Source organism: Scatophagus argus, chromosome 22 (genome assembly GCF_020382885.2).
Source record: "Scatophagus argus isolate fScaArg1 chromosome 22, fScaArg1.pri, whole genome shotgun sequence".
In the NCBI taxonomy this organism is placed as follows: Eukaryota; Metazoa; Chordata; class Actinopteri; family Scatophagidae; genus Scatophagus; species Scatophagus argus.
The window spans coordinates 6941862-6961940 of record NC_058514.1 but is presented as its reverse complement, the minus strand read 5'-3'; the positions used below and the strand labels follow the sequence as shown (position 1 = coordinate 6961940).

The 20079-nt window shown below is 40.9% G+C and overlaps 1 protein-coding gene across 9 annotated transcripts; it reads left to right on the top strand.

Annotated features, from left to right (window-relative positions):
• The first annotated feature begins 504 nt into the window (after positions 1-504).
• On the top strand, positions 505-15701 carry lrguk (leucine-rich repeats and guanylate kinase domain containing). Of its 9 annotated transcripts, XM_046379428.1 has the most exons (22): positions 533-696; positions 809-925; positions 1168-1221; positions 1536-1637; positions 1826-1907; positions 2010-2110; positions 2395-2476; positions 2676-2800; positions 4069-4212; positions 4487-4567; positions 4751-4837; positions 4936-5042; positions 5604-5726; positions 6410-6506; positions 8593-8706; positions 9566-9788; positions 10570-10686; positions 11878-12035; positions 12350-12438; positions 12759-12818; positions 14121-14239; positions 14603-15699. In XM_046379428.1, exons 2-22 carry the CDS (start codon positions 920-922, stop codon positions 14821-14823), a joined length of 2292 nt encoding a protein of 763 aa, XP_046235384.1. In that variant the 5' UTR covers positions 533-696; positions 809-919; the 3' UTR covers positions 14824-15699. The 9 variants fall into 9 exon arrangements, with proteins under 9 accessions (XP_046235385.1, XP_046235386.1, XP_046235377.1 ...); XM_046379421.1 differs by having other exon boundaries at positions 528-925; positions 14603-15700; XM_046379426.1 differs by having other exon boundaries at positions 532-925; positions 1168-1176.
• Positions 15702-20079: the final 4378 nt, after the last annotated feature.

The window sequence follows — 20079 nt, the reverse complement described above, 5'->3', positions numbered from 1 at the left end:
CCAACACTAGAGGATGTACCTGACAGGTGTGATGTGTTGTGTGACATGGTTTGAAGCATGACGTGCAGCATATTCGTGTCAGAAAAATAAACACAGGAGACTTGTGTTGTTGATGTAAATTGTTCTACTGGATATATATTTTTTTTTTTGTCTTTTGCTTTTTGTTTTTTTTTTTTGTTTTTGTTTTGTTTTGTTTTGTTTTTTTGCACAGTCTGAGATTTGCAAAGCCTGGCTGTGTTATCAGGCCTATAGTGTGTCATGGAGACCTGAGGGAAAGAGTGACCCAGCAGCTGAAGTTTACACCCAATTGAATGTCTCTGTATTCCTATATTGATTGACAGGTTTTTAAGAATAAAAAAAAAACGGGTGCATCACTAATGTTTGTAAACATTGCAGTGAGGGAGGCCAACATTGTATTTTTTGTACGAGAAACTAATTTTTCATTTTACATCTGTATCCTAAATTGTGTGTGTCAAAATGCCTCAAATTCTTAACATGATATACACAATTGATTATGATATAACATAGAATAACATAATTTAATTATGGCCGGATTTGGACTGTTGCTTTTAAATCCCTTCTCTCTCAGTGCTACTGTCGAAAACTACATCACCCAGAATTCCTTTCACCGCTCACTTATCTCAGCGTTGCCCAGCGACGGCGGTGTTCTCTTCATGTGAAAAGCTAACTTTCCAAGTAGTTGGAGCACGGATATTTAGACTCTCATATCACACACTTGCCACTTTGACTGTTTATCAGTCAGCCTTTTAGTCGTTTGTCGCCGACTTCTCACTGTGAAATAATGAAGGAAACAACGAGCCAAGAGTTTTCCTCGGCGTCGCCTAGCTGCTGTCCCCCGAGGTTCCACAGTGACGCTTCCGGTGCTCCCAGCTGCGATGAGCCAGAAGAAAACAGAAAGATGGAGGTAAGGAACAGGAAACGCTCTCTCGTAGAACATTTGTAATTTACATAAAGTGTGTCTTCACACGTATAAGAAACATTTGTTGTTTCAGTTTCTTTCATTTCATAGTTTTCATCCTGACAAATGTACTAGCTATGATGTGTAATTGTACCAGCTTGGAAACAGTGTAAATACAAAAGGCAAAGTGACTACATATTAATGGAGCAGTTTGAATAAACCTCCATTTTTCTTCCGTTACACAACAGGTAAAGCAGGTAACTTTGCACAAGAGGTCTGAGGAAGTAAAACAACACAGCAAGGTCAAACTGTTGATTATTTTCTGTTTACAGTAGTTGCATTTAGAGCAATTAGAGTGGGGTGCACCCTTTGCAAGCATAATATAATATAATATATAATGTAATATGTGTGTGTGTGTGTGTGTGCTGCACTGTGCTGCGTCAATGTGTGCATGTGTGCTCTGGGGACAGGAAGCTGTGAGCGATCAGTGATGCTTACCTGTATTGGTATAGTATTGCAGGGATCCCTACTAGTGCACTGCTGTAAATATTACTACACATGCTAGCTTAACTGTGAGAATAAAATATTTATCAATTTTTATTTTTTATGATTACAGAAGGATGGTGTTTTAACTGCCGAGATGGTCTCAACGTGTGTTTCCAAACTAGGACACTTCGGTACTGGGTTGCAACACTTCTACCACCACCTTTCTCTGCCTGTAAGACACTCACTGATGGACAGCATTTGTAAATGATATTAAATGGCCATGTGTTTATTGTGATTTGTCACTGACAAGTCAGCTAACCTTCTCAGTGTGTCATGCTGTTTCATTAACAGATGATCCACTTGCTGTTGAATTTTGAGGCAGATTTACTAAAACCAAGGTTGTATTTTTCTCTACTCTAGAGACGAAAACTCACTGACATCTCCGTTTTATGCAGTTACATCCATCTGCAAAAGCTAGAAGTGCCGCACAACAAAATTAAAGGTGACTTTGTGTTATTAGATTAATGAAGTGTCTTTAACGATGTGATGAAGCCTGATTATTCTTTATCTTGTGATATTTTTTTTAACTTCTCTGAACTGCTAGATTTATCCTGTGTGAGCCATATGCCCTATCTCGTTATTCTGGACGCCTCCCACAATGAAATCTCCAGCTTCTTTGGATTTGAGCCATCCAAGAGTCTAAAGGTAACACAGGACCTTGAACTGACAGAATAAGACCACATTTGATTGTTGGCTTGGGCTTCTCTCTCTTGTGCTATTCCCCCAAGATAGGCATGGATTTCCATAGCCCATCTGTAGTCACTTTGAATATGCTTACAAGGCATTAAGTGCCCTTGAATGACAGTGAAGTTTAGAGAATTGAAAATTCTTCTCCATACTCTATGGATTTAGGCAAAGAATTTCTTCAGTGAGATGTACTGAAGACTTTTATGACTTTGGTTAATAGTATGCTGCTTTTTTTTTTCCAGGAAGTCAATTTGTCCCATAATCGTATGACAAAAATGAAGGATTTATCAGCATATTCATCTCTTCGTAAACTGGATTTGGGGCGTATCCTTACTAAAGATATATTTACATTCATCCATGTGCACATGAACTCACACACACGCATACACTTTGTCTTTGCCCCTTCCTCTGTCAGTCTCACACTGTTCGAACCTCTAACTTTTCTTTGTACCGATATATGACAATATTGTGAAAATATTCTTATGTGTAACTTGCGTATTGTTCTTAACACGTACACTCCCAGACAACAGTTTCCGTGAGATCAGTGGTCTTGAGCAATGTTTCCAGCTCATCCATCTCAACCTGGCACACAACAAGATCTTGAAGATCAGCAGCCTGGACAATCTGCCTCTGGTGCACCTCTGCCTTGTAGGTCCTACTGTATTACAGCCTGAAATATAAAACTCAGAGTGTGTATTCACACGCAAGCAATAATACATACAGTACATTCAAGCACATTTTTAAAAACATGAATTTTACAGAGATATCTCATTTGTCTCTTCCTCCACTTGGCACTACTTCCATTTACATGCATGGCATTACTGCACAGGAGGTTGTTTCCCTGCTTGTGTTGTCTCTACAGACACACACACACACACACTTATAACAGAAGGGCTTATTGCTGAGATCTTTCTCACTGGGTTGGATTGGGTGTTTTACCCCATGTATGCTAAATTTTACCTAATTCTGTTTGTCTCTCTATTCTCTCTCCTCTCTTTCCCTTCCTGTCTCTATTTTTGGCTGCATTTTTACATTCAGTAAAACCTTGGCCCCCTGTTCAAGAATCACCATATGGTCCAACAGCAGGTCTTCTCTCGCTCTCTCTCTCTCTCTCTCTCTCTCTCTCTCTCTCTCTCTCTCTCTCTCTGCTTGTGTGTCTGTGTGTGTGTGTACGTGTGCGCACATGCGTGTTCTGTCCTTTATCAGTGTTTCCTCATTGTCAGCACCCATCGGTCTGGCTGTGTCTGCCCCTGCCTGTAGCTTTGCTTTGGGACCAGCTGCCGGTGTTTGAGTGAGCCTGGACCGAGTTCAACACACACTCACACACACTCAGACACCTTGTCCATTCACGTTCCATCTAATCCCAGCTCTGACCCGTCTTCCTCTCATGCTGCCTCCCTAAACAGCACAGCCTTGTCAGCCAGCCTGTTTCACAGCCCATCACAGCACTGACCTAGAGCTTCAGGGGACCAGCACAGTCACCCACCCCCACTGACAGCAGCCCTCTGCCAGGCAGCATGCTTGGCAAGACCAGGGTGAGGTGTGGCCAGACAGCTAGATAACAACTTTAGTCAGTGGAATGGAGTGAGAAGCAGGCTGGGGACCCTGACAAGGGAAGAGTGCCCAGGTCTGGTTCTTCAGTTGGTTAGCATGCTGTGCTAGCACCTCGCCAGCTGTTTGGCTGTCAGTCCTCACCTGTCAGGATTTAGTAGAGAGAGGCAAACCTGCCACTCAACTCAGTACTGGGGGAAATAAAGTTCATGCACCCTGCAGAGCGACCACAGCATGTCTTTAATATTTATTTGACTGTATGTGAAGAAGAAATACTGGTTGGAAGCCACTTACGTATTAGTGCATATTCATGAATATCACATACTCACCTCTTTGAATGTATTCTCTTTCCTGTCTGGGTCCAGAGGGGGAACCAGCTGAAGAGGATTGAAGGGTTGGAGAATCTGAAGAGTCTGCAGGTTCTTGACTTGTCTCTGAACAGGATTAACAGTCTTTCTGGCCTCCAGAATCTGCACCTCCTGGGCTCCATCAATCTGGAGAAAAACCTGGTATTGATCTGAGAAAGAAATTGGTTAACATCCCAAATATTACAACTTAAATCTTACATGCAATCAAGATAAATTATGAGATCCAAAAACAAATCTAGATTTGTGCCACAAATTTACTAAGTAGCCTATCATTTGAATAAACAAAGTACATGAGCCATATAGGGAACACTCAACTGAATTTGACAGAACATTAGTCGCGGCCAACATTTCTAATTTTTAAAAAAATAACTACTACATTGGGACTTCACTGCATGAATTTATGTTTTTGTTTCAGATTAGTGAAATTCAGGAGTGCAAACACGTTCATGATCTTTTCCTGCTGAGGGATCTCAACCTGCTTGGAAACCCTGTGCAGGTAACCCAAGCCTTTACTGACCACTGCGTTCTACTAACATGTATGACAGAGGTCCACTGCCCTGCATCCTGGTGGCGTTTTCCCTCTGTTTATGGTATTCAGTTTGACAACAAAAAAAGAAGTTTGTGCTTGAAATTCATCATGATGTTTTTGTAATACATGCTATGTGAATGGAATTGGTAGGAGCAACCCGATTACAGACTGGCAGTCGTCTTCCTCCTTCAGCATCTGACTGTGCTGGACCAAGAGAAAGTCACTGCTGAACAAAAGGTGCAAATGAGCCTCATTTTCAGGGTTGTTTCAGTTGAACAGCGAAAACATCTCAACGTGAATGACCTCCACGCTTAATCAGTTACCTTAAATCCCAGGTATCGTCAATAAACAAGTATGACCCTCCTTTGGATGTGGTGGCAGCCAGAGATCACATAACCCACCTGGTGTATCAGCTGATGCAGCCCCAGGTGGTGTATGACAGGTTGGTATACAATTAAACCGTATTGTTTAATATTGTAACTTCTGAATGGTCATCTCTTAGTTTCCGAATGTAAAACTTAAGATGAAACTGCCCAGTAGATTGAGTTCATATAATGTAATATAAAGGAAAAAGGATAATTCAATATGGTGACAGGAAGCATTCAAATCAAAATTGCAGAATCCACCATCAAGAAAGCTGCTTCAAACATGAACAAAATTTTATCTGCAGTGTTTCTGTTTTGCTCATATCATCTACTCCCTTAACGAGGAAAATGTGTTCATGTATCAGCACTTTTTTGAAAACATCCATCATCAGCAAATGAAATGCTGCAGCTACAGTCAATTTACCATTCTCCTCTGTGCTTCCTGGAGAGAGCACATCCATATTGCCCACAAGGCTCCTGTTTATATTGACTGTAGGAGTGGTTTCACCACTGCAGAAGTTTGTGCCCCGGCTTCGAGGTTTAATAAACTTCACGTATCTTTCTGTGGCTATAGAGAAAGTACCTGTAAAGTTTAAGTTTATCAGAAACCTTTGTATGTATGTGTGTTTGTCTCCAAGCAGCACTTTGCCCAGTGCAGACTCTCCATATCCCATGCTGGTTCTGACTGGTCCTCAAGGCTGTGGCAAGAGAGAGCTGGCCCACAGACTGTGTCAGGAGTTCAGCGAGTACTTTGCCTATGGGTCAGTTTAATTCAGTGTACATAACAGAGTCACATGTCGAGTCCTTAGAGGTTGTGTCAATACTTGTGCTGGTGCCAAAATAAATGACTAAATTCAGTAGAGTAAACTGAAAACTCGCATTAGATAATTGTTTAATGTTGTTCAAAGTGAATGTTCTCTCAAGATATTGTTAGTAAAAGCATTAGTGGTTTGACAAATGAAATAATTATTTGTTTCAGTTTTCACTCTCGCGATTTCCGCTTCCTGCCGTGATAGTCTGACAGCTGCCAATGTAACCACACAGCTGAGTCTGTTGACCCATAATGAGCTGAAAGCTGCGCTTATCTGCAAATTGTTTCTCAGTGGGGCTTACTTAGTACCAGTAACCCTTTAAAGTGATCTCTTTGTGTATACCAAATACGTCCTTAATTCCAGCCAAAGCTCATATGAGACTTCAGCAGGCTGAATTCCAAGTCAAACCTAAGGCTTAAGGTAACAACATGTTCCTGGCTCCTGCTTAGAGATTTCCTTCACAGTCCGAAATTGTTCACAAACCGAGGGGTCTCAGCTCATAGTCCCCCTGCTGGTCCTCTTTTAGTGCTTATAGGCCTGAGATTTTTCACATACTTAGACCTCATAAATTAATTGAGTGACCCTGTACCATGTGTGTGTGTGTGTGTATGTCTGTGTGTCTGTTCCCTCAGCATCTGTCACACCACGAGGGGGCCCTACTTTGGAGAGGAGAATGGGATTGATTACCATTTTGTCAGTGAGGAAGATTTTCAGAACATGATCCACATGGTACGTCAACTTACCATTAAGCTTTTTTTTTAATTTTTGGTGTGACTACATGAGAACAAATAAAATCTAAATAATCTTACTCTTACTCTTACTCATTGTAGTAAATCATTCAAACCGATTAATATTCTTTAAAAATTAATTAAATGTACACCAGCTTTTTTTCTTAGTTTCTTAGTGTCCTTAATTCACATAACTCCTCCAGCAAGTTTCAGATTGAATTCGCTCAGTGGCAATAATGAGCTGAGTAGTTGAGGTAATTAGTTTTGCTTGGATGGATTGATTTTCTTTTTACTGTTTCATTTAACAAAGATACATTTAGTTGAATTGAGCTTTTTTAATAAGGTGTAATGGCTGTATAAATTAAATTTTACTTCAGGATGAATTTTCAGAGTAACTCCTAAGATGTTTGCCGTGCAAGCGATGATTATTATTCTGAGACAGGTGACAAGGACACAGAGAGCTAATGGATTTTAATTTAATCAATATACAGACATGGGTCAAAGTCGCATATACACCTCTTTTCTTAGAGGGTCAGCTGCTGCCAAGCTCTGCTTTTATTACCGTGATCAGTTTGCATTCGTTAACCACCAGCAACTAGATCTCATTCATTGCACCAACTGTGTGCACATGTGCTTTGAAGATGGCAAAAACGTGTCTGAGTTTTCTTAGAGTCAGAAAAATGGGCGATGAGGTCAGAGGTCTTGGACACATTTGTTTTCCATCTTGTCCCTTGAGTCAAACCGCCTATTATGTAAGAGTGGTGGGGGATGATAAAGAGAGGTCTGGGTCACACAGTGATTTACACATCGGGGGCTTTGATGCTGGAATTCATGCCTTTTGTCTGCTCCAACAGAGGAAGTGGCTCGGGTTAATTTTACAGTCTGACCTTCGCTACTCTACTTGATTTTTCCAATCTTGTCCTTCACCTTCCATTCTTCCGTTGCCAGCTGCTTGCTGTATCGCCGTCCCTCCCTCCTTTTCATACTCTTCACGCTCTTGTCGTTCATGTGTCAGCTGCCTTTTTCCTCTTCACTCCCTTTTCCCTCAGTAACTATGCAATCATTACCTCTCGAGCCCACTTCTTGTGGCTGTACTTAAACAAAATTAACCCTAATCAGCAGACCTTGGTACTTATTATACTCCTTACTGTGTTGTAAACACAAGGAACACCTGCTGTGCAATTTTCTCTGAATAGCATCTAAGTCCAGTCGTATGGAAACACAAGTATTATGTTTGGAATTGAGTGTTTGAAAGGAAGGTTCAGGGACATGACAAAAAAAAAACTGTTCACCGGAGCTCAAATTCCTGTAAATTATCAGTCAAACTAAACGTAGTAACTCATTGTTAATGATATTTTCTGCTGTATTATTATATCTTGTAGTCTTTCATCATTTATGTAGTTTTAAAAGGAAGAAAGAGACTATTTTTAGTGGGAAGCGTAACAAAATAAAGCAAAGTTCCATTACCAGTTTCCTGTCAGTGTACTGTTTACTGTTACTGGCCCCACTTGTGGTCATTTAATTGACAGGCTGGCTTCAGCGTTGGCGTTACAGAGTCTGTGCTCTTTAGTTGTTGTTATTTTAAATGCAGCAAACCACAGTAATGCACTCAAACTAAGCTTCGCTAACAGAATGAAGTTTATACAAGTCCAACTTTTTCAGGGTCACAACATATTGTTTTAGTTTTATTTATATTTCTTGATTCCTTTTTGCTACCACAAACCAAAAAACACAAGAATTACTTGTTTTTAGTGCACTGTTTTGCCTTTGGCCCCAAGCTTGTTATAAATTATGCTGTTCGCAATAAACTGCTTCGCATACCGGCAGACAAAAAGTCAGGGGTCATGTTTGAGAAGTAACAAAGAGATTTTATTTGCACTGACCACCAGGTCAGAAGTTCAGTTCACAGGTGGGCAAATGACTTTAAGTTGTTAATCCTGACAGAACATGCTGGAACTGTGTATGCCTGTCAAGCATTATGTCCACTTCAGGAGATAAATGCTGCTCATAACTGGTAACATGATGTCTAGTGGGGCAATAAATGCTCTCTTATTCTTTCCCCCTTTTAACTGGAAATTCCCATTAAGGGCAAGTTTATCCAGACCGTGCAGTATGGGGGTCACAGGTACGGCCTGACCAGAGACGCCATAGAGGATGTAGCCAGAGAAGGGCTCGCCTGCTGTGTCCATATGGAGCTTGAGGTGAGTCTAGAGTATGTGTTGAGAGTATATCCAGCAGGCCTAGCAATGGCATATTTGGTGATAGATACAAGAACATTTAAAGTATTCATTAACGTACGCTTTTTGTCAACAATTATAACATTTCCTTTAATACAAACTTCACTCTTTACACACCAGCATCGACTATGGGTGCCCACAGGAGTTGGACAGTTGTTGACAAATGCATTAGCTTGAGGCCGTCTTATGATGGGATTACACCAGCTGTGGCGTCTGTCAACATGTTGATGTTCTGACCCATGAGTACTCGGTAATCATTATTACATTATTACACGAGTACTCATTATTCATGGGTTGAACTGCGCCCACCTTCAAACTCTGCCTTCATTTTAATGTGAACTACACACCTGTAAAGTTTTACGACTGCATCATGCACTGTTATAATGATATCACATTGACACAATCTGTCCAGAGACAGACAGATTGTCATATATAAAAGAGGCACAGTACTCAAAACTGCCTGTGTGTGCCTCTACATTACAGTTTATACATCCAATTTATGTGCTAATAATAAAGGTAAAATAAAGAGGATGAGTTAATTTTTGGATACCTGTTTGAATACATGTTTTTGCTCTAAAAGAATCTTCTGCTACAGCGATATTTCAGTAATGTAAAGCGTTTTATTGGAATAAAAGCTAACAAACGTATTTTCAGTGCAAAACATCACGGAATCATAGTGGGAGTGGGTTGCTAACAGATTTGAATTATTGCATGTTCAGTTTCCATCCTGTGACAGCACAGTGTGGATCAGTTCAGATGCTTAAAATAGAATTCACAGTTGCAATGAACAGAATATCAGACCCTCCTTGTAAGAGAATTTCAGACCGTTTGCCTGTCCTCCCAGGGTGTGTTCAGTCTGAAGAAGAGCTACTTTGAGCCTCGATACATCCTGCTCATTCCTGTCCAGCGAGAGAAGTACGTGAGCCACCTGAAAAGCCGTGGTCTCTATACCCAAGCGCAGATCGACGTGGCCGTGTCCCGTGTAGAGCTCTACGCCAATACCAGCAGGCAGCGACCAGGATTCTTCGATAATGTTATCCCCTGTGGTACGCGAAGGAAGCGCTTTGTCACTGAAGTATTTTGTTATGACATAGAATGTATTCGTTCAGGTTGCTTGATGGTGTACTTGTTGATTTACCTTACAGAGTATAATAATAGTAATTGATACACTCTAGGGGTCTCTAGATCCATGTTACTATTAGTTAACGACAGTTTAATTGTAGTGCAAAGTGTCATTATAAATACAGTTAATTTTCAACAAAAATCTAATTTAAACAAAGAAAACACTTAATTGATTCCCAGGGGAAACATTTTTTCTTTCTCCTTATTCAGCCTTTGAATATGATGTTAGAAAGTGACAAATGTGGAAGCTTCTGCTGTGACTGCTTTGTTCTTGGACAGCACGTCATTATAGTGCCTCACAGAGGGAAAAATACCCTGCTTTAGCCTGGCTTAGCGCAAATGTCATTGCTATAGCCTTAGATAAATAAACACACTTCGCTAAAATCCACACACTACACTTTCAATCCAATTACCACATGTATTAAGGGCACGTAGCCGCAGAATAGCTGTGTTTATCATCCCCTCATGAAAGCACTCAGACATGTTAGCTGTTTTCTTAATGAGATGAACATACAGGGAGTGTGGAACCTCATCACTTTTATGCACTGCTTGCCAGCACCTCATTACACTAAGGTCATCATCCCCATATCTTTGATTCATTACTGTTTGATGGAAGATGCATTGGCTCTATTCTCAACCAGATTGTGTGTTTGTGTGTGTGTGTGTGTGTGTGTGTCTGTCTGTATCACTTGGCTATGTGAGTAGATGACTGGGAGGAAGCCTTTCAGACACTGAGGCAGGTAGTGAATGAGTACCTGTTGTTAGAGGAGCAGGAGGAAGGAGAAAAAAACAACAAAGCATCCCCTGACAACACCTCCACAGGTGTGTATGTTTGTTTGTTCAGATCATCATTAACAGACTCACAGTGTCAGGGATTTTTTTTGTTTTTGTTTTTTTTTTTCAAACAAGACACCAGGTGCAAATTCTGCCGTGCATGGTTTTCATTTTTCACTTTTTATTATTTCATTATTATTTTTTTCTTTATTATTATTTAAAGGGACAATCCAGCAATTTTTTACATCAGTTACTCAGCCTCTGAAAATGTGTGAAATGCTTTACAGACAGGAGATGTCTGATGGAAATGTGCTGTCGGTTGTTTTATGATCTACAATTCAGTGTTATTGGAACTTGTGCCGTGCTAGGATGTAAAAGCCAGGATATCTTGACCTGTGTCAGTTAGATCATTATTTTTTAATCTGCTTCTCAATTTTATGGAAGTGTATTATTACTATTACTACTGAAGTGCTCCTTTAACGTGGCCTTAAACTACACTGTGCAGACAAAAGTCACCTGACCATTACACCAACAGAGATTTTAATGACATTGCGTTCTAAATACATAGAAGCTTTGCAGCCATAACAGTTTCCACTCTTCTGGGAAGGCTTTCCACAAGATTTTGGAGTGTTTCTGTGAGAATTTCTACCCATTCATGCAGTAGAGCATTTGTGAGGTTGATGGACCAAAAGGTCTGGCTCACAATCTCCGTTCCAGTTCATCCCAAAGGTGCTGGATGGGGTTGAGGTCAGGGCTCTGTGTGGGCCAGTCAAGTTCTCCCACACCAAACTCATCCAACCATGTCTTCATGGAGCTTTGCTTTGTGCACTGGGGCACAGTCATGCTGGAATAGAAAAAGACCTCCAACAAACTGTGGCCACAAAGTTGGAAGCATAGGATTGTCCAAAATGTCTTGGTATGCTGAAGCATCAAGATTTCCCTTCACAGGAAGTCAGGGGCCCGAGCCCAACCCCTGAAAAACTCATTACAGACTCATCCCATACAATTCAGTAATAAAGAGGTGTGTCCCCATACTTCTGTCTATATGATGTAAATTTGATGATGTTTAAATAGAAAAATTATGCCTGTAATGGTATAATGATGTCTGCTTTTATGCTCTACATAATTTATTTTTTGCCTATGTACTTGCATTCAGGCCGTAGCCATCATATATGCTGTTTGTCATTATTGATATACAGTATTTCTCTCTCTCTCTCTCTCTCTCTCTCTCTCTCTCAGATCATCAGCTGGAGGAGAAGCCACCTTCGCCCCCGTCGAGGTCGGGATCGGACACACTCACGTCACACCCTGCCACAGCTCTTGACCCCTCACATCCGTCTTACAGAAGCTATGTTACCAAAATCCAGTCAGACCTCAGCCCTCAGAAGAGCCCTGCTGTGAGTTACAAGATGTCTGATGAAAAATTTATTGGTAATGAAGCCTGTGAGTGAATGTTAATGAGACATCTAATGATATTTCTTGAAAAATAACCCTAAATCTTCTAACAAGATGCTGGCTGGCTTTCTCTTCTTCACTGCCATACATCATCTCTCCCATCTCCCATTCCTTCCCCTTTGTTGCCCCTTCGCCTCTCCCCTTTAAATCACTCTCCACTTCAACCTCTTTATCCTTTTTGTCTATCCTTTCTCTCACCTTCTCATTTCTTTTAAACCACTCCTCCTCCTTCTCTCCATCTCTCTCTTCTCTGCAGGAGCTGGCTTCCATCAGGAGGCGCGAGCAGCTGGTGAGAGAGGCTATAGTGGGGAAGAGTCCAGGGGTCTACAGCCAGGCCTTCAAAAGGTTCGTGTTAAGCACCGTGCACTCAACTGCGCCGCAGTGCTTAATTTCAAGTGGGTACTTTCAGTCAGGACAAATTGGTTTAATTGGAGCACTTGTCCTAACTGTGCTTTGAAGGTTTGTTTTGGGTTATTGTTTGACCTTGAGGGTGAAGTGGCAGGTGCCCAAATTATTTGAATTTAACGGTTTGTTAATATGATGGGCTTGTGTAGTGGCTCTCATTTTTCAGTTGTCCTAAAAATATACCCGCCACCAGTTAAAACGTCGCAAAGCTGAATGTAGAAGAATTACTTAATTTTGACGTTTTTTTTGGTCTACCTCAGGTATGCTCAGGCAGCACCACCGCAAAATGATGCTGGTACCCATTTTAGTGAAGACAGCAGGTGGGAATACACACACACGCACACTCATATGCACACTTACAGGTACTTGTACCCTACCAGTACAGTCAGAAGTCACAAGTAAGGCCGCATGTTGCTGTGTGAGAATAATAGATGTCAAAGTTGTAAAGGATTTCACTCTGTATATGGTTTCTGAACTCATAATAACAGCATTCATATTTTAGATGAGGCGAGGAAATCCAGAGGAAAGCTTGTGGTTTCAAAAATCAATCTGAAGATAAAGATTTAGGAGCAGGAAAGTATATTTGTAGTAGTATTCTTCACTGCTTGGGCTTGTTTTAACAATATACATTCACTTGTACAGAGCTCATTCTGCTGGTGTGCCGAGACAAATCTGAACACACATCCCACAAACACACACACATACACTTGCTAGCACACAAATGCGCTCACTCATGAATTCTGATTTTATAGCTTTTCCTGCTTTTTGACTCCCCTGAGTGTACACTCATATAAACAGGCTCCCTAAACAACTATGGAATTAATCAGTGAGACATTGACATATTATGTGTGTTTATGTGTGCGTGCAGTGTATGCAGCAGCGCACAAATTGGCATGGACTTATTTCGTTATTTATTTTTCTCCAAAGAAGACAGTTAACATACATGCAGAGATACAGTACATGTTCAGTCAAATTTAATTTGTCCCCTTTGGGCTGATGTTGTGAGTGGCCAAGTTTCTTCAAACGTGTTGAACATCTTCAAGTTCTGTCAATGCAGCCTGAGCGATAAATGCCCCCAGTGTGTGTGTTGTGAGCATTACTCATCCCTTTAGTATTTCTAGAGAGGGTTCCAGACATCTGTCTACGTGAGTCTTAATAGGGATGTGTCTTTACTTGTGTGTCTCTCTCACATATTGTAACACAAGATCCTTTTGTATTCGTCTGATAAGGTTTCTGTGTAGTCTGTGTGTTTGTGTCCATGTATACTTTCGGGTGTGTGTGTTTGTGCATGTAGCTTCTACTCACCTGTTTGTTTACTGAGTACCAATACTAATCCCCAAATCAGTTAAAGTCACATTATTGTGGCATCCAGTCAGAAATACGTCTCTGCTGGTCTCCTTTGCTGTACCCAGAATGATGATAAAACTTCCAAAACCGCATTCACCTAAATATTCTTTTACTCTCTCTTATTTTTGTTTTTCTCACCTTTGTCGCTGGTGCCTTTAACAAGCCCGTTTTTGTTTCACGGCATGCTTTTGTTTCCCTTTTCTCTCCTTGTCTGTCCATCACCCTCCGTGGCTTGTCTTTTCCTCCATCCCTGCTTTCCGTCCGTTCGCCCGCAGCTCGGATGAGTCTCGTGGTAGTTCCGCGTTGTCTGTGCCCAGTTCAGCCGGGGCCTTGTCTGGCTTGGTGGAGACGCTCGATCTCTCTGGCCTGGGACCTGCCTTGGAATCATTCAGAGGTTATTATTGTTGTTATTATTATTCTTAGTAGTAGTAGTAGTATTTTAAATTATTTAGGGCATTTCTAGCTTGTTATGGAGAGAAACCAAAGAGAGGAGATATTTTTGACCTGGTAGAGGCCAGGAACAAACTTCTAAACTATCCAAACTTTAGTTTTTGTGTATACTTTAGTCATTAATCTTATCGTTAAAAAACAATACTCCCTTTACTGTCTGTAAACCACCAGAACATCACCTGATTATCAGATAATCAAGCTGATTAAATTAAGCTCTATAAACATGTTGATTTGGTTTGGTTGATTGGTTTGCATGTCTGTGCCAGTATCAAGTCAAATATTTCTATTTCATACCCAATGGCATCAGGCCAAAGCCCCGAAGCCCCTTGTCCAGGCACAGATCAGCTCGCTGCATCAGCGTCTCCCTCCACTGAAAGACGTCCTGGATCCAACGTCAAGGCCGTCCTGCCACCAATCCCCACTGGGCGCAAGACTCCTGCAGCACCCAGCCCGGCTCCTTCGCCCAGACCCAGCCCAAACCCGGCAGTCAGAGTGGGAGAGGGAGGAGATGCAGACGGGGAGGGATAGCTCTTAAAGGCTTTAGGGTTTCATCTATCCAACTTGTAAATATTCAAAGTAATAGCTTTTGAAGAATTGTTGTAGCTTTAGTTGAAAATAAAATTAAGTCAGTCAATCAGTATATCCATAAAAGTGCAGAACTTAAATTATAAAAAAAATCTGCACCTGCACAAGTTAACAGTCAACCGCAAAACCACACGTTTGTCTCTGTAATACCACAAGCTACAGTGGCTGTGATGTGATACACAAAAGGCAAACACTTGAGGTTAGGTTTCACTGTCAGTACTTGCCTTTTCTTGTGATCTGTTACTCATGCCACACTCACTTGCACTTACTGTATACTGTATCCTGTTAACGACCACAAGGGCACTGCACTGCAGTATAATTCCGATCAAAGTTGTGCTTTTTTCCCTCTTTGTAGAATTTACTGACTTATGGACCTAAAGGTATACAGTGTTGACACATATTATGATTCAGTCCCACACACACTTGGACATTCCTGTCTTTCAGATAAATTCAGTAGTGTGTTGAGGAAAACAGCTCTTCGTCTTTTCACGTTACTGTGTTCAGATTCATGTTGGAAAAGTTCGTGTCTACAAAGTACGGGCTTCACGTCATGTTTTGTGAATGTCGCATAAATTTTCCTGACAGTGAAGTGGCGTTATATTTCCTACTGTTCACTAATCTCATCAAATAGAATTTGCCATTGACATCTAGATACTGATCTTTTATGTGCAGCGTGGAGCTCTTGTCACTGGATGATAAATACATCATTAATCTTCATCTCTTCTGAGGGGATTATTTATTCAACTGGAAACACATTCATATGGAAGTTGTTGACAGGTATTAAACAGTGAGCCGTCACAAACAAATTGCTGTGTTTTTTGTCAGTGTGTGTGTGTGTGTGTGTGTGTGTGTGTGTGTGTCCATGCATACTAGTGTATGTTTTCAGTGTTCATTTTTATTCATTTGTGAATTGAAATTGTCACCTGTCTTACATACGTCCGTATGTGAGACAGTACGCACGCATTGCTTATCTAACAGTTGTTCTTGTAGATACATGTGAATATGCATGTTCCAGTTCCTGGCCTGTAGATGTGAATGTAGTGTGTCCACACACACACACACACACACACACGCACACCTGGCCATCCATCACTGTCTGTCTTCCTCTCAGGCAGCAGATGTTGCAACCCTGTCATAATTCTTTGGCAGTTTGAAACTAGACAATGTCTTTAGGGCCCCTGGGGTCTAACCTACTTACACTGCAGTCTCCCACCCTTTACTCTGGCTTATCATGGAGTAACATGTTGCCCTCCTGTGCATTAACATTACAATGAATACAGTTATGCATAATGAAGGTCTGCAAAAGCCTTTAAGTGTGTTTAAAGTATAACCTGAGGTACAGATGAGTGGATGAGTTACTGGGAACTTTTCTGGACGTGTAATCACATTTACCTCGAGATGGTTTTCACTTAATGAACGCGTTTGTCTTTGCTTGTCGATCCATTTTTAATGCATGTGCATCTGTTACTGTCTGTCCGTGTGGTTGTGCCTACCTGTTTGCAGTGTTAGATTGCATGACTACAGCAGCTCCTGCAGCCTTTATGCTCACAACTGTTTAACTGGTTAAGACAACAAACAGTGTATTTCTCTCTCTCTCTCTCTGTCTGCTGGTTTCTGTCCATCATAAACTTTTTGCAAAACATCGCTCACAACAGAGAAAGTTTAAACAGCGTACAGTGTGCATGTACAACGCACCACATTGTCTGCTTCCCCAACTTCACCAGCTGCCGAAAAATAAACATGTCAGACACTTTCATCTAGACATAACTCCTCAAGACAGCGACGCTTCCCACCGAACAGAAAAGGGGAGCACATTTTCTGGGAGACACAAAGACTCGCTTGCATCTAAAATTTATACCCTCAGGAAAGAGCTGTTACGGGACATATGCAGGAGCACGCTATCAGTTTTCACAAAACTCAAGTGCCTGATGTGATGAGTTAATTTTTATGATATTTGTAAGTCTAGAGCTACAGAGGCAAAGAACATTAATCTGTATTTTCATTCCAGAGAGGATGCAAGAAATGTTAAAATAATTATAAAATAACAGAAACTGACTGACTGAGCACATATCACCTTTGGCTCTAACACAAGGATGGAAATAACACTGCAAGACTCAGGGGTTTAGTCAGGGGTAAAACCATATTATACTAAACTGCCTTGTACTATATAGTACAGCTCTAAACTGCACGATACAAAACTGTACTATATGAAATAGTACAACTTTTTTCTACACTGCACTATATGATGCAAAAATCTACTATAATATGTTATATTATTGCTAACCCAGACTAAACTGTACTATGTTATTTGTTATTAAACTACATTATACCACTGCTTTACCATCCTATGCTTATTATATGACCCTAAACTCTGCTAAGCTGTTCTGTACCACATGGTAGTACATTATACTATACTAAACTGCACTACAGTATATGGTATTGCGCAATACTGCACTAAGCTGTTCTGCATTACAGTATAATATGTGTGATTTTGAAGTATTCGTTTAAACATAAGAATTGATTCTACTTTAAGAAATGGTCTTTGGACAGCTAATGTATTCAGACATGTTCAGCAGTTAGTTCCAGTTTAATGTAATGATATTCTTAATTGGGGGGGAGGGGTGTTTCCACACTCCATTTCACTGTGCCAACACAGGATAAAGTTCTGGCTGAACCAGCTGTCATCTGGAGATATGGTAGCTGAAAGAAACTGCTCTGGTTTGTTTGGATTATTTTAACACCAATCAGAATTGTCAATGGTGGACCTAAACCGCAAACAGCTGCTGAGTGTAAGTGTAGGAGGTAACTTTCTTAGAGCTTATAGATTATAGTTTCCTACTCCAATGTACTTCTTGCATGTTGCTTGTGCTCTTTCTCAGACACAACCGTTATTGAGCCTAATAAGCTGCCACCGTCTGTCGAATAGCTTCCAGTTGTACCCCAGCTTTACACTGACAGTGATTTGTTACTGAGTATATGGCCAGCATTTACAGATAGTTTCCCTTATTGTGGGTTTTCCTTTTAAAATGTCTTGTGAACAGGTGGGAATAGAAAGGGAGGGTTATGAGCCTGAGAATGAACTCGGAGAAGCAGCCCATGAAAGTACAATAACATGTTGGAGGCGCTGCTGTAAACGTGGTGACACCTTCGCACATGTCAGGGCGAGGGAGGAGCAGGGACACACCTCCTCATTTCAAGCTCAAACATCCTCCCGAAACGATACTCTGCAACTTTGATGATCCCCAGCGCTCATAACAACAGCCTGCTGAGTCAATAACATGTGAAATCGAGCTTGCATATCCCAGCAGATCTGTTTTAACAGTTCCTCGAACAGACAGACGATTCCGGAAAAGGCCAATGAGAATGGACAGGTTCCATGTGTTTTGGATTTGTGCTGAACTTGCTGTTTTGATTACTGCACATTTGCTGGAGTCCTGTATGGTGGAGTAGTATGGATGGCCTACCTTGCTTTAACAAAACTTTATCCCTCTGTTTCATTCTTTATGTGACTCTCATAGTGGTGGGAAGTTACAGAGTACATCTACTGAAGTATTGCGCTTAAATAGAAATTCCAGTATTTCTAAGCCCGGTCCTGCATTTACTTATTTTCCTATGAAGATAATTCATACCCAACAAAAGCACATTTTCACTGAGTACTTCTATGTGATACTACTGATACTAATGTTAAAATCAGCTCCACCTCCAACATTTGAATACTGATTACGTGTTAATGCATCAGCTATAATAATCAGCTTGTGAAATATGTCCAAAGTATGTATGTCATGTGTGTATCATGAGAACTTTTCTTTCACCAAAGTAAATCTAGCATTTGCGGTTTTCACATTGTAGTATTGCTACTTTCACTCCATTTACTTGAGTGCATAAATGATGATTCACCTGAAATGGTGAGAGCTGCAAATTGGAAGCTGTTACCAAAGGCAAGGACTTCGCCATTTCACCAAGAACACTTCTGATTTATCTCTGTAACCTTTCTGTCTGTCTCTCTGTTGTTGTGTAGAGGATGCTGGAATAGGTCAGGGTGGTGATATAATGAAAGCTTAAATAAGACACACACACACACCTCTGCATTAACTCTGCCGCATGATGTGGCGCCACACTCGGTAACTATGGCAACGGCACTCTGCATTGCACCTCCCTGTGTGTGTGTGTGTGTGTGTGTGTGTATAACTCTTCACTGTGTTCCCTGCGGACAGATTAATTCCCTGCCAGATTCATTACTTGTCAACTTGCTGAAACAAAAAGTTTCTGTTTTAATTAGTTCGGTGCAGTGTCTCGCTTCATCTATCTATCGGTGTAGTGTCTCTCTCTCACACTTGCTGTCTCCCTCTCTCTCTCTCTCTATCCCCTCCTTCACTCTCAGTCTTGCTCTCTAGTGTAATTAAAGACAGTCAGTGCGGATAATAGAACCGTAATAGTGTGTAATTGCAATAATCAATACACGGCGCATACCAAGGAACTCGCCATTCATCAATATACAGAGAGGAGGCAGGATGTCTCGAACACACACTCTGCCCTCATCCATTTACATATTATTTATGCTGTAATTGGTCATATTGTGTTTGTCTTTAAGAAGCAGACACAAGAACAAATATTGTGGTTTTGATGTACTTGTACAGTATGTAACAGATGCTATACTCTGCCTTAAGGGTTAGCTTTGCTTAGCTTAGCACAAAGACTGGAAACAGGTGGAAACAGTTAGCTGTCCTCTGTTGAGAGGTTCAGAGATTAAACAAAAAAGCTGTAAGATGCTAATGAGGAAGCGTTAGATGTCCTGGTAGACAGATTTTGTAGCCTTTGTTACCAGAGACAGACTAGCTGGCTAAGCTAATTGGGTGCTGGCTGTAGCTTCATTTTAACAGGCAGATAGGAGAGTTTCAGTCTTCTCATCGACAGCAGCTGTCAACGAGAACACAAATGACCGTCTTTCCCAAAATGTCAAGCTGTTCCTTGATCCTCAACTACGGTTGGGTTGTAAATGTTGTCATAGCAAGCATCAGGCTACATTTTTATGTGGCTGTTTATGTTTATGAGCTGCATTAACTTAAAGTGTTTGGACAGTTACCACTGAACTTTGTTTTTAAGAAAAACATGCTTATATTCCACAAAATATAGAAGATATAGAAGATTAGTACTTCCTGTCTCTGTTTCACCAAACAAACACGAATCAGATACTAGTAG

Coding starts and splice junctions, on each gene's coding strand:
- lrguk (XM_046379421.1), top strand. CDS start 803: ATGAAGGAAACAACGAGCCAAGAGTTTTCCTCGGCGTCGCCTAGCTGC. Junction 1,908..2,009: donor GCCGCACAACAAAATTAAAG/GTGACTTTGTGT, acceptor CTGAACTGCTAG/ATTTATCCTGTGTGAGCCAT. Junction 8,707..9,565: donor GTGTCCATATGGAGCTTGAG/GTGAGTCTAGAG, acceptor AGAGAATTTCAG/ACCGTTTGCCTGTCCTCCCA.